This window comes from Haliotis rubra, unplaced genomic scaffold (assembly GCF_003918875.1).
Source record: "Haliotis rubra isolate DU_JTF1 unplaced genomic scaffold, ASM391887v1 Scf72, whole genome shotgun sequence".
Lineage (NCBI taxonomy): Eukaryota > Metazoa > Mollusca > Gastropoda > Lepetellida > Haliotidae > Haliotis > Haliotis rubra.
Window position 1 is genome coordinate 415498 of NW_025767435.1, and position 15407 is coordinate 430904.

Below are 15407 nucleotides of genomic sequence, written 5' to 3' on the forward strand. Positions count from 1 at the left end.
AACTAAATTAGGTCAGCATATTGAATTAGTTAACAGTCAAGGTGAACCCGTTCGGTTATGTTAACCATAAGCAGATAAAATATTTTTCTTTCAAACTATTTAAGGTGTTTACCGTAGCCTCATTCAATTCTTTTGTTCAGTTTAGTAAACATAATGAAATGTCAACCATTATCTTTATTTTTTTATGTATTTTCAATCAAAAAGGAAAGAGTAGAGAAACAGAAATACACGTAGAAACTAATTTTTAATTTATTTTCTGTGGCTTTCGACTCAAGTGAAATCGGAACTACTAAACATGCTGAAATAAATGTATCCATTATGAGGGTTGAAATCCGGTGGCTACACTTTGATGCGATGCTGACGGCTCCAGCAGCCCAACAGTGAGTTATGTGTGAATCCATCACTCCATGAGTGGTGTGACTGTGTGTCATACTTTGTCTGCATGACCTCATGGCGTCATGTGGATGTGTGATGCTGATGGATGGTGGGGAAATATTTATTTAATTCCCGAGTTTAATCTGTGATTTGTTTATTAGGTCGTATGTTGTCGACTCTAACAACAATGACAACAATACATCGTGCCTGCTCCCAAGGTACGAGTATGTTGCGTGTTAATGCTTGGGTTGTGGTGGTCATTGTTTTGTGTCAGGTCATGGTTAGAGTGAGTGAGTGAGATTGGTAATTTTTCAGCTATATTGTGATGAGAACAATTTATACATTAATAGTACATACTTTACTTTATAAGAAAGAAGGGGCTGTGGGGTAGCCAAATGGTTAAAGTGTTGGCTTGTCACGCCGAAGACCCGGGTTCGAATCCCCACATGGGTACAATGCGTGAAGCCCTTTTCTGGTGTCCCATGCCGTGATGTTGCTGGAATACTGCTTAAAGCGGCGTAAAACCAAACTCAGTTAGTCAGTATAAGAAAGAAACTGTCATCCATAAAGTATCCAACCTTTCTTATTACTCGTCTTACAAAATGCTAAATATTTAAAAGATCAAATCTGTGATACTCTGGCTGTTCTACTGTCCATTGTCCACAGGTTTTTAAATCTGTAAAGGTCGGGGTTAGAATTGATCTTCAGCAACCTATGCTTGTCATAAGAGGCAACTATGGGGATCGGGTGGTCAGGCTCGCTGACTTGGTTGACACATGTCATCGTATCCCAATTGCATAGATCAATGCTCATGCTGTTGATCACTGTATTATCTGGTCCAGACTCAATTATGTACAGACCACCGCCAAGTTGCTGGAATATTGCTGAGTGTGGCGTTAAACAACAAACAAACCAAACAGCAACATCCCAGCCATTGCACCATGTCGCTACCTTGGCCAGACACTGAACACATGTCAAGACTTGATCCTGGATTATCTACAACATTGCCTGTGGATATATTGCACATGATATATTGTTTAGTTAAGATAACAGTAAAACACAATGGTTACCCAGGAGGTAGTGTTTGGGCATTTCTTTCTGACAATGCGTTGTTTTCATTCAGACTTTAGGTGTTTGACTTAGATGTGTCAGGCAACTTTGGTCTATGAATGATCAGCTCATTCTATACATGTATGTTAATAGTTTCTGTCTGTGCCTTGGTACAATTCAGGACCTTTTGTAACAGATTCCAGATGCACAGCTTTTGGGGTAAGGGTCATGGGGAGCGTCGTACATGAGACACAAGTATGGACTCAACCCAGGATTACTAAATCCTATGGTCATGATGACCCTATAGATTTCAATGGATCTGTTTTGCAACATAGAGGCTTTGAATTCATACAATGCAACTTTATGCTGCGAGCGTCATCCAATACCGCTTGCCCTAAGACTCGATATTGCAGGCCTGGTAGTTATTGCCTGTGTCCTGGTAGTTATTGCCTGTTTCCTGGTAGTTATTGCCTGTGTCCTGGTTGGTTGTGTCCACTTATCCCATACACATGGATGGTAACCAAGGTACTAGCTGTCTCACATTCACAACTGATCACCGGTATGTACACACCTCTCTTACATACCCCTGGTTAATACGTGTTCCTGACTTCATTATTAGAGCTGAGTATTGTCAAAGGTCTTCCTGTTGCCATCAGTTGCTTGCTTCATAATGGCCTCACATGTTAATGACATTATGGCCCATGAAGGGTTAGGATTGTTCTTTAGCAACCCATGCTTGTCAAGGCAACTAACAGGATCGTTTGGTCAGATTTGCTGTCTAGGTCTTAGCATGTCATCATATCCCAGCTATGTAGATCGATGCTCATGATGTCTATCAGTCGATCATTTATGGACCACCGTCACATAGCTGGGAAATTTATCAGTGCTGCATTAAACAAGACACGATATTAACATTGTAGGTATTGTTTGCAGCCCTAAATGTTACATTGGTATAGTCCCCAGGAGAGAGTTGAGATTGATAATACAACGTTCCGTTGAGATTGACATCCAGTGATCGAGGGGAAAAACAAAGCGCCTTTGAGCAACTGAGCTGAATATTGGCGCCATACAATGTTAGTATGTATGTATGTTGGTGGTGTCAGTGAATGCATGTGTGTTTCTTTCTATTAAGGGGGCGATGGGGTAGCCTAGTGGTTAAAGTGTTCGCTCATCACGCCGAAGGCATGGGTTCGATTCCTCACATGGGTACAATGTGTGAAATGCTGAAAACTCAAAACAATGTTAGGTCTGTTCAATAACATTGTGTGTTGGAATGAAAGATCAGGTTAAAGGTCACATAAACCCTAGGGGTAAAAATACATAAATCACTAACTGGCATCGTTATAAATGAAACCCGTCATTAAAACTACTCATTTCGACCTTTAATTGACTTAAATCGACCTTTTTGACAACAGTGCACAATTCTCACCCATGAGCGAAATTTCAACCAATCAGAGCGGTAGCGACTCTGTGGCGTCATATGAGGAATAGCTTTGAGGGCCGATGCAGAATTCATCTACATTTTAGGGGTTAAATTATCTTGTTTACAGGCTTGTATAAACCTGAAATCGTGACAATTGTTGTGGAAAATGAAAGCTATATGTTCTCACAATCTACTGGCATTTAATTTTGTCTCCTGCTTTGCCTAGTTTCGAGTTACAACTTGTTTTCATAGGCGCTTCTGTCACAATTGATTGGTGTCGTTAGGCCCTATTTGTATAATGACTGATCCAAATTGATCCCATTTCTGTGTTTTTTACCTCGATATTTAATCATGTCATGTAAAAATCTGTTTGTATTCTCAAAACAGTGTCGGCCCATAAGTTTTCACATGCAATACAGCAATTAATACTCCCTTGTTGTAACCGTGTTAGGTGGTATAAACCTACACATGTTATTTGTCATCATTCACTTGATGGTCAGTTAATGAATTTATAACAGGTATAATTAGTGGTAACACACTTAGATTACCGACAAAGGTTCCCATTTGGCATTTCTTGTGTCTGGAGTAAATATTCAACATTATGAACATCGATCAAAGGATTAACCGATAACACCTGATTGATTAATTACTTTTATCTTACACAGCGGAATTGTCAAAAGGTAGTGTTTATGTATGTAGATTTACTAATCTATACTGAATACACTCTGCCGTGTCGGTGTCTGCGTAAAAACAACGTCCTTCTTTCAAAGGATTAACCGGCAATACATTGATTGATTGCCCATTATTGGCTAACTAAATTACTGTTTTAAATGAAAGGCGGACATTATGCAATTAGTTGACAGGTGTGCTATCTTGGGTGACCAATGAGACTATACACCAATACCTGAAAAGATTTATCACTTTTAAGTATATTAAACTGTTAAAAGACACATCATTTGGAACAGTTTTGTGGATATTGATGGATACATTCCTCAAACAAGGTAATGGCCTGATATTGTTCCTATAACTTTAATCTGTTTTAATTTTAATATTTGCATTTTGTTTTTTAATCATTTGTCGTAGCATTCAACAGAATCATTGTTTTCGCCGTGAAGTGTAATGAGACAGACAACATACACTAGGGTGTGTGTGCGAATTATGATTCACATTGGCAAACTATAAAATGTCTAGATATTACAGTTCTGTTATAAATTCACTATAAGTATCAGCAGATCGTCAGCTTTTTATTTAGTTTCAAAATGCATAAAAGTATGATAATAAACTAATTAGGATTATAAGACCAAATATAAAGACGTACATTGACTAGTATCTACAATGTAGCAAGAAATTTATCGCGCAGTATTGTGACTTCGACCCCCACCTCGCTTCCGTGGAAGAAATCGTTATGTTATAAGTTGTGTCATGCAAAATCCTTTTGGTTATGATTCCAATACATATTTAACTACGAGTAGAAAGTAGTTTTGATTTTCTAACTTGATGAAAACAAACCATAATCTCATTAATTCTAACAGACTTTACGATTTTCAAAATTGGCGGCGACCTGTCGGGAACATCCGCCAGTCTGTGGATAAATGCTATTTAGGTTTGTTTTCACCGAGTTACAAAATCAAAACTACTTTCTACTGGTAGTAAAATATTTATTTTATTGATAGCCAATAGGATTTTGCATGACATAGCGTATAACATAACAATTTCTCTCCTGGCAGCGAGGTGGAGTCATCAATATAATACTACTTACAATATTATTGTTACTTAGACCACAACCTCACTTCGAGGAAGAAATCGTTATGTTACAAGTTGTGTCATGGAAAATCTTTATGGTCATCAATCATATACATATTTTACTACAACTAGTAAGTAGTTTTGATTCTTTAACTTCCGTGAAGCGATCTGAACACAAGTAAGATATCGTTTCAGGCTTCCCTGGCGCTCGCTTCGCACTCTGAAACATAACCCATTTAGCTTACGAACTGCGGGGTCCTGTGGAAATCTGTGCATGGTGACACCATCGCCCGACCCTAGGAGCAATTGGCGACAAAGCAGCGATTCGGCATGTAAATTCGTTGATGTCGAAAATCATCAAAATGATGGCGTGCTACACATTTCTATACAACTAACTGAAAATCGTTCCTCATATGACGTCACTGCAGTGCTCTGGCGACAGAGTTACGTAACCTGTCTGTGGTTTCGTTGGCGGGCGAGAGGGAAGCAGGCGACTTTTTGGCCACTTTTAATCGCTCGGTATTAATTAACCACAAGTTTTTAAAGAATAAATTTGGTGTTCCGCATAAGACTAACCACAAATCTTTCATATGTAATGGTTAAAAGAGTAACAAAAAACAAAGTTTAGTGGTTCTTTAAAGCATCTGCTTGTCTGCTCACGATGAAGACCCAGGGTCGATCCCCACATGGGTACAATGTGTGAAGCCCATCTGGTGTCCACGCGTCATGATAGTGCTGGAATATTGCTAAAGCGATGTAAAGCCATACCCACTCACTATTAGGATTGGTAACTTATCTATCGGACTGCCTCCGTAGTGTAGTGGTTAGAGCGTCCGCCCGGAGAGCGGAAGGTCGCGGGTTTGATCCCCGACCGCGTCATACCAAAAGACGTTAAAATATGGTACTTGTTGGTCCTTGCCTGGCGCTCTGCATTAATGGGTACAAGGACTGGTCGGCTGGGAGTCAGTATACTGTGTCTGAGTAGGGTATTCATGCTTCACTGCGGCATGGTATCTCAGTGAGCTAGCACTATAAAACCAGCTTAAGTCTAGGCTAGTACAAGCAGCCGCACATACACATACACACGCATGCACGTCGTGATATGAGCGAAATATTTTCAAGCACGACGTTAAACCCAATTTCACCTCACCTCACCTGGTAACTTATCTATGTCTATTAGTAGCAGAATGGATGGCCAGGAAGTCTAAGGCGCCACAATTTGTTCTGATGAGTTGTGTCCCTTGGCACTCTAGAAGCCGATGATCATTTGTTCGAATCCAGGTTTGCCCTGACTAAGTTTTAGGTGTGTCGGGAACATACCCTAGTTCATGGGTTTCACCAAAATGGTAAACATGTGACCTGCATTGGGGAGGTGGGGTAGCCTATTATGGTTAAAGCATCAGCTTGTCACGCTGAAGCCCCAGGTTAGATTTCCCACAAGGGTATAATGTGTGAAGCCCATTTCTGGTGTCCGTGATATTGCCAAAAGCTGCATAGAACCATACTCCTAAATGAGTGACATACTATCTCAACAGGAACTATTAGAGGGCTAACATGTATATGAACAGGATGTTAGACTTACAAGTGATTGCCGGAGATCATTTCAAGTGTGATTCTCTGTTAGTGAACCACAGATTTCTGAAAAATTGTCTTTACCCAAAATGTCAAACAGTATAATATAGTTACTGATCATGTTGATAATTACACCGTTGTTACTTTTATATTGTCCCATCTTTGAAGCTGATTTTCCAGATGTGTTAAAATGTCACACAAACAAGACACCAGATATTTTCTATCTTCAACTAGCAAGACTTCCATCAGGTAAATTAATTTTAAAATTTGTTTTTTTATTACATTAATAAATTAATGTATGAAAATGTGGCTTTGTGGCCCCAGATGGTTACATCAGGATGATTTGGTTTGCCATATCTGTGCATCCTTTGTTTACATTTCAATAGAAAGTCAGCTTAGGCATAAATAACATGCCAATGTAGAAGAGAACAAAGTATGTTTATAATGTTTTTCTTACGTTTGATAACATTTGGAAAAAATATCTTTTTCTCCTTACATGACATCAACACATTTGATAACATTCAGGAAAAACTCTTTACTTATATCTCTTTACCACCCGTGAATGAACCTTCAGTAACCCATGCTTGTCGTAAGAGGCGACTTCAACGGATCGGGTGGTCAGGCCCGCTGGCTTGGTTGACACATGTCATCGGTTCCCAATTGCGCAGATCGATGCTCATGTTGTTGATTACTGGGTTGTCTGGTCCAAACTCGATTATTTACAGACCGCCGCCATATAGCTGAAATATTGCTGAGTGTGGCGTAAAACTGAACTCACTCACTCACTACCTCTTTACCTATAGCTAGCATGTTAAAACAGCTGATGACGATGATATCAACATATTTGACAACATTTAAAACAAATTTATTTATATATTTCTCCTTACCTGTTACAATAGCTGATAATGACATAATGAAAACACATTTGATAACATTTAAAAGATGTTAAAGACATTTAAAAGGGATGTTATCGTACATTGACTCCAGGGTCATGATCCCAAGTGTGTCAGGGGTAACACATTCTCTTCCCACAGAGGTTACTTGTCATATCTTCCTACGAACCTCTGTTCTAATACGGCCATATTTCCCGGTTCTCGTAAAATCCCCTAGCGGCAAAAGATCGCAACACGAATTATCTCCCTTCTTTCTATCCAATCAGAACACGTGTTACATTGACTTAGATTCAACTTGACTAACACAAGCAAATGTGGGGCCACAAATATCCCCCATCTGCCGGGGACTTGTGTTGATGTTACACACAAGACGTTTAATGGCTAGCTTGTCCGTTGTCAACGAGGGCGATGGAGACGCCACTGATCCGCCATAACATGACTGAGTTCTGTCTAGAAGAAACGTTTGCGCATCGCGCAGGGGAAGAGGTTTCTCGAAGCATACGGAAATTACCGAGGCCTTGCGAATGATCCCTTTTGAAACAACGTCGCTGATTGCACAACTAAATCTGATGGCCTCCAATCACGAGTCTTGAACGCTCACACCATGAAAGGGCCGTATTAGAACAGAGGTTACGTAGGAAGATATGACAGGAGTAACCTCTGTGGGAAGAGAATGGGGGTAACATGGCAACCACTCATGTTTATCTGTTTGCTATGAATGAGCTCATATCTAAAAGATTAAGTGGTAGCATCAACGTCACTCAAGAACTTGCTGTGTAAAAATGACGAAAAAATGAATTCACACGCTGAGTGTTTGTAACCATGGTGACTCTGCCTTTGAATTTGAAATGATAAATACCTTTGTACGTCCAACATTTAATTTCCGTGCATATCGTGCAAATGGAAATCTATTTCGGATAAATACTTGTCAAGTTTCTTTTGCGAAACGCAATTTGACACATGAGAAAACCCCGACAGTAGGAATCACTTGCGTTGCGCTGCAACGATATGCGTCACTATTTTTCAATTGGCTAAAAATTACACTGTTCCTATTTATATCCAGTCTGACCTGACATTTCGCGCATCAAACGATCGCTCAGTTATTTCTCACGCGTCTTCAAATACAAATACATGGTTGGAAATAGTGATCGATGAATCGTCCAGACAAACCACATCACCAACTAGCTCACACAAAAAACATGTCAGTACTCCTTCAAAATTCTCAGTACACCTCCACTTGCAATATGATGTGTAAGTACACTCGCACCCCAAAAAGTTATCTGGAGCCCTGATCTAAAGCACTGGTCTCCGGGTTTCAGGTTTCTTATAATGTTTAGTCTTGATTACAGGGTGCACAGTATTTACTGTGGTGAATGAACAGTTTATACCAAACTGCATTTTCTGTCCAAACTCTGTCATATGGAGCACTACAAAAGGTAAACACTTTTAAGTATGAACCATTTTGTATCTCGTGATTCATGAATTCACAAACTAACAACTTGATGTTGTCATGTGGAATAACGTCACACCATGAACCATGCTTGATATCGCACAGCATTAGTTACCCTCTTCACTGCTGCTGTTTGGAAGTTACGCTGTGTTGTATACAACAATGGCGATTGATCAACAATATCTATCAAAGCTATGATTGTCCCTCCCATAGCCATCAAGCAATCTTACGAGTAGCTTGGGCAGTAAACAGGACGTAAGGATGAGCAAAGTGGTTTGTAAAATAGTTTTAATTTGATGTCAGAGCACCAGATTTAGACTGCTTTGTTCAATTAGTGCCCGATTGTACTTTTAGTCTATTTCCAATTAAGGTAGGTAAATGTATATTGTTATTGCTGTTATCAATATTATTATATGACATTTTCCAGTAATGACAACAAGATATATCAATCACATTGACCCATGTTCAGTTTACAATGCAGGAAATATTTACTCAGGTCCTAATATCAACTATAGTAATGAGTTAAGATTGTTGACAGAGATAATACACCCTGCAAATAAACTTGGTCCAATGTCCATGATTTCAAAACATTTTCATAACATAGTTGCAATGTAATAATGTAGTGCAACACAGAGTATTTGTTTGTGGAAAAGGTTTAACATACATCATAAAAAACAGACTGTTAACTTATCGATTTTTAGATAGGGACTTATGAAGAGTAGTTACAGATTGGTGTTAAAGTTGGTCAGCAGGTTGGAGCAGGGTGCTTGATTTTGGTGAAAACAGATAAACATGATACATGAAAGTGGGGAGTTGCCTCAATGGAATTGGGGCAACGGGCATGAAGAAATGACACCGTTCTCCTGTGGGTGAGTTAAAATTTGATGTCACATCTGCCATGTCAGGGGTGGAATTAACCCATTGCCCGACGTCTGAGTGCAGTATTTTTTTCTGTCGGGCAAGCAAATTTGTATATCACACAATACTGTGTCCAGTTGACTTTCTAATGTTACTTACGTTGTTTATTTAAGAAATCAACAAGAAAACGTCCGGTATAGTGGAAAAATTATCAGGGCAAGTGATTTTACATGTGATACTGTACCGGAGTACACTAGCAATTTTAAAGTTAGTTCCACCCCTGCATGTCATGATGAGTCTGCTGTGGGGGCTAGCTAAGTTTGTGTGATAAATGGAGATTAATCCATGAGTGTCTGCCAGATACAATATATTTCACAATGAGTAGATTGAAGATGTATGTAACAAGGGAAGGCAGTAGTAATGTTCTTACACACACGAAAATCACAACATTTCAGCATCAAATCAATACATATTTTATCTGTTCTAGTCACTTCTACTGATCTGTGTGACACATAAACACATGACACATTCAACTTATACCTACAGTAGGGGGCGGCGGGGTAGCCCAGTGGTTAAAGCGTTCGCTCATCATGGCGAAATCCCAGGTTTGGTTCCCTACATTTCTGGTGTCCCCTGCCATATAATTGCTGGAATATTGTAAAACTCACTCACTGTACCGTATGTCAACTTTACCTTTGGCACCAATATTTAGTTGTTTAATTCGCCTGTCTCACATTCTTCCTCACAGACCCTGAACCATTTTCCCTTTCTGCTCCGATCTTTCTGCATTGCTGAAGCCCTAATAAACTAAGTCTAAATTAATTTCCTTACGTTCTGAATCTCCCATCTCACTCATCTCCCTTTCAATTTGAAAGGAATTTCTTGTTTCTATAAAAATAATTATGTATATTCAGAGACCAAGCATTAGTCTAATTCTGTCATGGTTGGCAGACATTCAATCATGTGCTGTTACTTCAAATGATACACAATAACAATGAAAGAAAAATCTCTTTATTTGGGATGACAAACTCTATAACTGAATTTTCTAGTTAGGTCAATGGATACAAATAGCTTTTATCTCATTTTCATCATATTCAAACATTCTCCGATGAATTACAAAGCTAAAAACTAAATTGGAGTCAGAAGTAAGACTGATGGACTGTAGTGTCACCATGAAAGAATGTCTGCCCTATCTGAGTTCTTAAGGCGATAGAGATTAAATAGCATCATATTTATGAAACATGTGAAAACTGTTTAACACAGATGTAAATGAACTCAATAGATGCGTGCGTAACATATATATATGTTCGCCATAATCTAAGCGTAACTTATCACCATAGTTGAGCCAATCTCAGACCTGGAATATCATCTCCCACAAATGAGTTTCTGACCTACAGGTGAGTGAGGAATTACTTTTACATGTACATATCAGGGCTCAATTTAAAAGATTTTAACCTTCTTGCACCAGGTGCAACCTAAGATGACAACCTAGTTACACCAAATTCCAGTTACTCTGCTTTTATTGCAATATGTAATGAAAGAAATATGATATTGAATTATCTAGATGGTTTATTCAGAAGTTTACCCACACAAAAATGAACTTGCACGTGCAAGTTAGACTAAAAACTTGGTTGCACTTTGGAATATTTGGTTGCACCAGTGCAAGTAACAAACACTAAATCAAGTCCTGCATATTAATATGTAGGATTTATGTCATGGGACTGCTCTGAATCTCCTGTATGTTTAGTTTCCATAGAAAAGACAAAATCCTTCATTCTGTGAATGCACCCATGAAGATTTGGATATATTAGAATTGGTCTTCAGCAACCCATGCTTGTCATAAGAGGCGACAAACGGGATTGGGTGGTCCTGCTCATTGACTGGGTTGACACATGTCATTGTGTTCCGATTGCGTCGATCGTTGGTCATACTATTGATCACTCATTTGGTCTGGTCCAGACCGCTGCCATGTGGCCGGAATATAGAATGCAGCATTAAACAGTAAGCAAACCAAATTATTTGGTTAAGCCAGTTACCTGAATCCTTGATACCAATTGTAACAGCCTGCTGTTAATAGCCACCAGAGCCGAATGTATGTGTTTTATACATGTTTTTGTAGTTTCGATTACACAAATGATAAGTTGTAATGATATGGTATAATTTGCCAATTCAGCAGAATGTTCCTGCCGTTTTTTCACTGCTATCTTCTGACATGATAACCACATGATCACATCACAACACTGGGTATACTGAAACAAGGTTATCTGAGCCTTGCCTTAATATTACAAGTACTTTTAAAAAATCCAGATAAGAACGGGTCTTCAGCACCACGTGCTTGTCACAAGAAAGGTGTGCACTGTCGTAAGAGATGGCTAAAGTGATAGGGTGGTCCGACTTGGTTGAAGCATATTTTCATATACCAAATTGCGTACACCTATGATGATCTTGATTAGAATTGGTCTTCAGTAACCCATGCTTGTCGTAAGAGGTCACAAACGGGATCGGGTGGTCAGACTGGCTGACTTGGTTGACACATGTCATCGTATCCCAGTTGCGTAGGTTGATCACTGGATTGTCTGGTCCAGACTTGATCCATATAGCTGGAATACTGCTGACTGCAGCGCTAAACAGCAAACAGACAAACCAATTCGTATGACAGTGCTCATGACGTTAATCACTGGATTGTTTGGTACAGAGATTACTTACTGAGTGCTGTCATGTAACAGTGTTATTTGCTAAGTGCATTTAAAACAAATTATAAACTTTACTCCTCTTCCAACAACCCGAACTCATAGTTTTTCAGAGCCTTTTTACTACAATTGTTTGACAGCAAAGTCGTTGAAAGAATTGCAAGATAGCTCCAAGACAAAATCCCATTTGTGGTACAGTCACCTCACAGGAAGTAATACCCCCAGATCTGGGTGTGATGAGAAATTGCTTCAACAATCAGGCAAGTCACCAATTCTCTCCAGAACACTTTCGCTCCGATCGTGAAATGATCATGAACTCAATCAGCTTCTAACCACCTCTGTGATGTCCACGCCTTTTCTGTCTGCAGTCCATTTCCAGAAATTGTAAGGATCACTATATCCAAAGAGGATTTCAAGTGTCTACTCAAAACTTACATCTTTCATATTGCCTTTCTCTAGACTCTATGGATTTTGTCTGTACATATGTTCCTTGACTTTTTCTGATTTTGGCAAAGCGCCAGGGAGCACCTATTGATGGATACTAGGCGCAGTATAAATCAAGTATTATTATATATTATTATCAAGTCATTCATCTCCCCTTCTACTGCCCATGAATGCATAACATTTATACATGTTATTTGTGCTGATCCGAGTCATGTGAGGCAGAGCATGGTCACAGTAACAGGAGTGAAATAAGATCAGATGATTACAACAGTGTCGTGGCAGCTGAATCCATAAAGAACAAATAACTTCTACTGTGATGCAATGGCCTGATTGTCCCGCACTACTCTAACTTTGCCTGGTCTAAACATCTTTTCCTCAAAAACTATGTTAAGGTGAAACTGAAACTTGCTGGATTTGTTCAAGGCTTAGATTCAGTTGAAACATAGACACGATACTCGAAACTTTTTTCCAAAAGTGTGTCTTCTCCAGAGAGAGGTTGCTCATTTGTTTTGGTGTGCATATCTCCTCTCCATATATATGGTATATCATATTTGACACCCCTAGCAGGTTATTTTAATATTATATTTGACATTCCATATATTTTAATATCATATTTGACACTCCATATATATTGTGTATCATATTTGACACCTAGCAGGTTATTTTAATGTCAGAAGATATATGTTATCATATTTGACACCCCTAGCAGGTTATTTTAATGTCATATTTTACACTCCATATATATGGTGTATCATATTTGACACCGCTTATTGTAATGTAATTTGAAACCTCCATGAATGTTATGTCATAGATTTTGCCTCTCCATGTCAATTGGTCACCAGGGTCATATCCACATAAATATTCATGTCAATTGTATACCTGGACACCTATCATAGGGACCAGACAACTTACTATATTGTTTATATTTGAGTCTACCCTAAATATTTCAAAGTATTTATACAGGATATGTAAAAAGGGCAGTGCATATGTTGAGTTTTATTGAACTTGAGGAAATATTCCTATGTTTGTAACCTTTAACTCAAGAAGCCTTTTGACAAACATCAGAAATGTTTTTAAAAAGTTATCCTTACATGAACAAATGTTAAATATAAGTTTTTAATTCTTTCTGCCTCTTCACATATTTCACATTCTGACCAGACAAAATTCACTAGCCAGACAACTTACTATCCAAGATAAAATAGTGTGAGTATGGAAGACATAGGGAATTAAATCATGATTTTATGATATAGAACAAACTTTATGGATAACAACTTTTTTTTATTCGTGAGTGCGACGTTTCGATACAGATGCTATACTTCCCAACTTCTAAAATGCCACTGAAAGAAGTTATCCATGATTTTATGAGTGCTTCATAAAGTGAATGTGTCTACTGATGTTGGTAGCGCATTATAAGCCTCAGTATTATTACCCCATCCTTACTCTACCAACTGCAGCGATTTCATTTGTAAATCCTTTGTAACGAACAGTCTCAAATATCTTGCAGTGGATTTAGTTATTCACTGGGATCACAGTTTGGCTTCCAGCCAAGCTATACTGTGATGACCCACCAATAACACCAGTGTATTAAACAAAATTCATCCAACCAAACAGAAGCTAATGATTTTCCTATATTCCAGCTATATGGCAGCAGGCTATATTAGAGAGAAGGGGACAATAAGCGGTACACTTGTGCCTAATCCCTTTGTCTTTTTGGACAATAAAATATGTTTAAAACACATTGGCTATATTTAGAACAAGCTGGGTATCTTCTCCCAGTCACATGCTGTATGTTTTAGTCAAAATGCTTAGGCCAGACCAATTTTATTTCTTGTTTTACAGATCCACCGGTCATATTTTTCCCATATAAACTTCATAAATTGCCAAAAAATAAAGTACTTTTGGAATTTAAAAGGAAAATTATTTTGACTAGTGATTTTTATTTTTTATTTTTCCCCTCCTGCCTTTAGGTTTTCTGAGGACAAAAATCCTTATTGTACATTGCTGAAATATTGCTGAGTTCAGTGTTGAACAGCAAACAAACAGAAAGACCCAATCATTTATTTGACAGTGCACTGGACAGATGATGTACCCATGTTTTGTACGTTTGCAAAATTAGTTAAATACAGACTGATTGCCAATACATATGTATTAAAACATTAACAGACAATACTATACTCTCTCAGGATGAATCAGAACTGTGCCATGGATATGCTTTCTCAGAACTGTTAGTCAAAATACGATCAAACTTCTGTTCAAAGTTTCAGGCATTGTCTTCCATCATGTCCCATCATCAACACATGGATTATTCCACTCTGGTATTGTCAGACATTGGCTATTAATAACAAACTCGTACTCTCTCAAGTGGGTGCTTTAAGTGAGTCTAAACCTTTGGTGGGTAGTATGTATACAACAAAAGCCCTTGAATACAAGCGGTGCAACCTGTCAGTTCTGCAACAAGTAGATCAGTACTTGGTACCAACTGTTTTGAACAAATATTTCTTGAATATATCAGCAGTTGGATGGTAATATTATGTGGCAGAAACATTGTCTAGAAAACTGATTTAAAAACCTCTGTTATATGTCTTGAATATTGCAGAGAACTGAAACAGATAAAAAATCACAATATAGAACAAACTTTATGGATAACAACTTCTTTTTTATTCGTGAGTGCTACGTTTCGATACAGATTCTTGTACCGTTGTCAAGCATAATGGGACATGAAGAGGGGGGAAGTGTGTATATACTGGATGTGACAATGTGACAAAGAAAACAACATAATTAACATAACTGGCTAGGCAGAAGGCTGATGAAGCCAGAGAGTAGACAAAGTACAGGCGTAGAAGCCAATGATGTACAAATGATAATGACATGTTTATACAGCAGTGAGTTTATTCTGTGGATTGGGCTTG

The 15407-nt window shown here is 38.4% G+C and overlaps 1 protein-coding gene across 3 annotated transcripts in view; it reads left to right on the forward strand.

The window, feature by feature from the left end:
- Positions 1-15407, forward strand: part of LOC124259353 (purine nucleoside phosphorylase-like) — a 60858-nt gene that overhangs the window by 5276 nt on the left and 40175 nt on the right. The window contains exon 1 of one of the 3 annotated variants that reach the window (XM_046693477.1): positions 6331-6412. The exons of 1 other annotated variant lie outside the window; for it this stretch is intronic. In XM_046693477.1, the coding sequence (XP_046549433.1) occupies positions 6354-6412 (59 nt within the window). In that variant the 5' untranslated portion in view covers positions 6331-6353. Of the gene's footprint in view, positions 1-6330; positions 6413-9246; positions 9376-15407 lie in introns of those variants that run through there. One more of the 3 variants, XM_046693475.1, reaches the window with a different exon arrangement.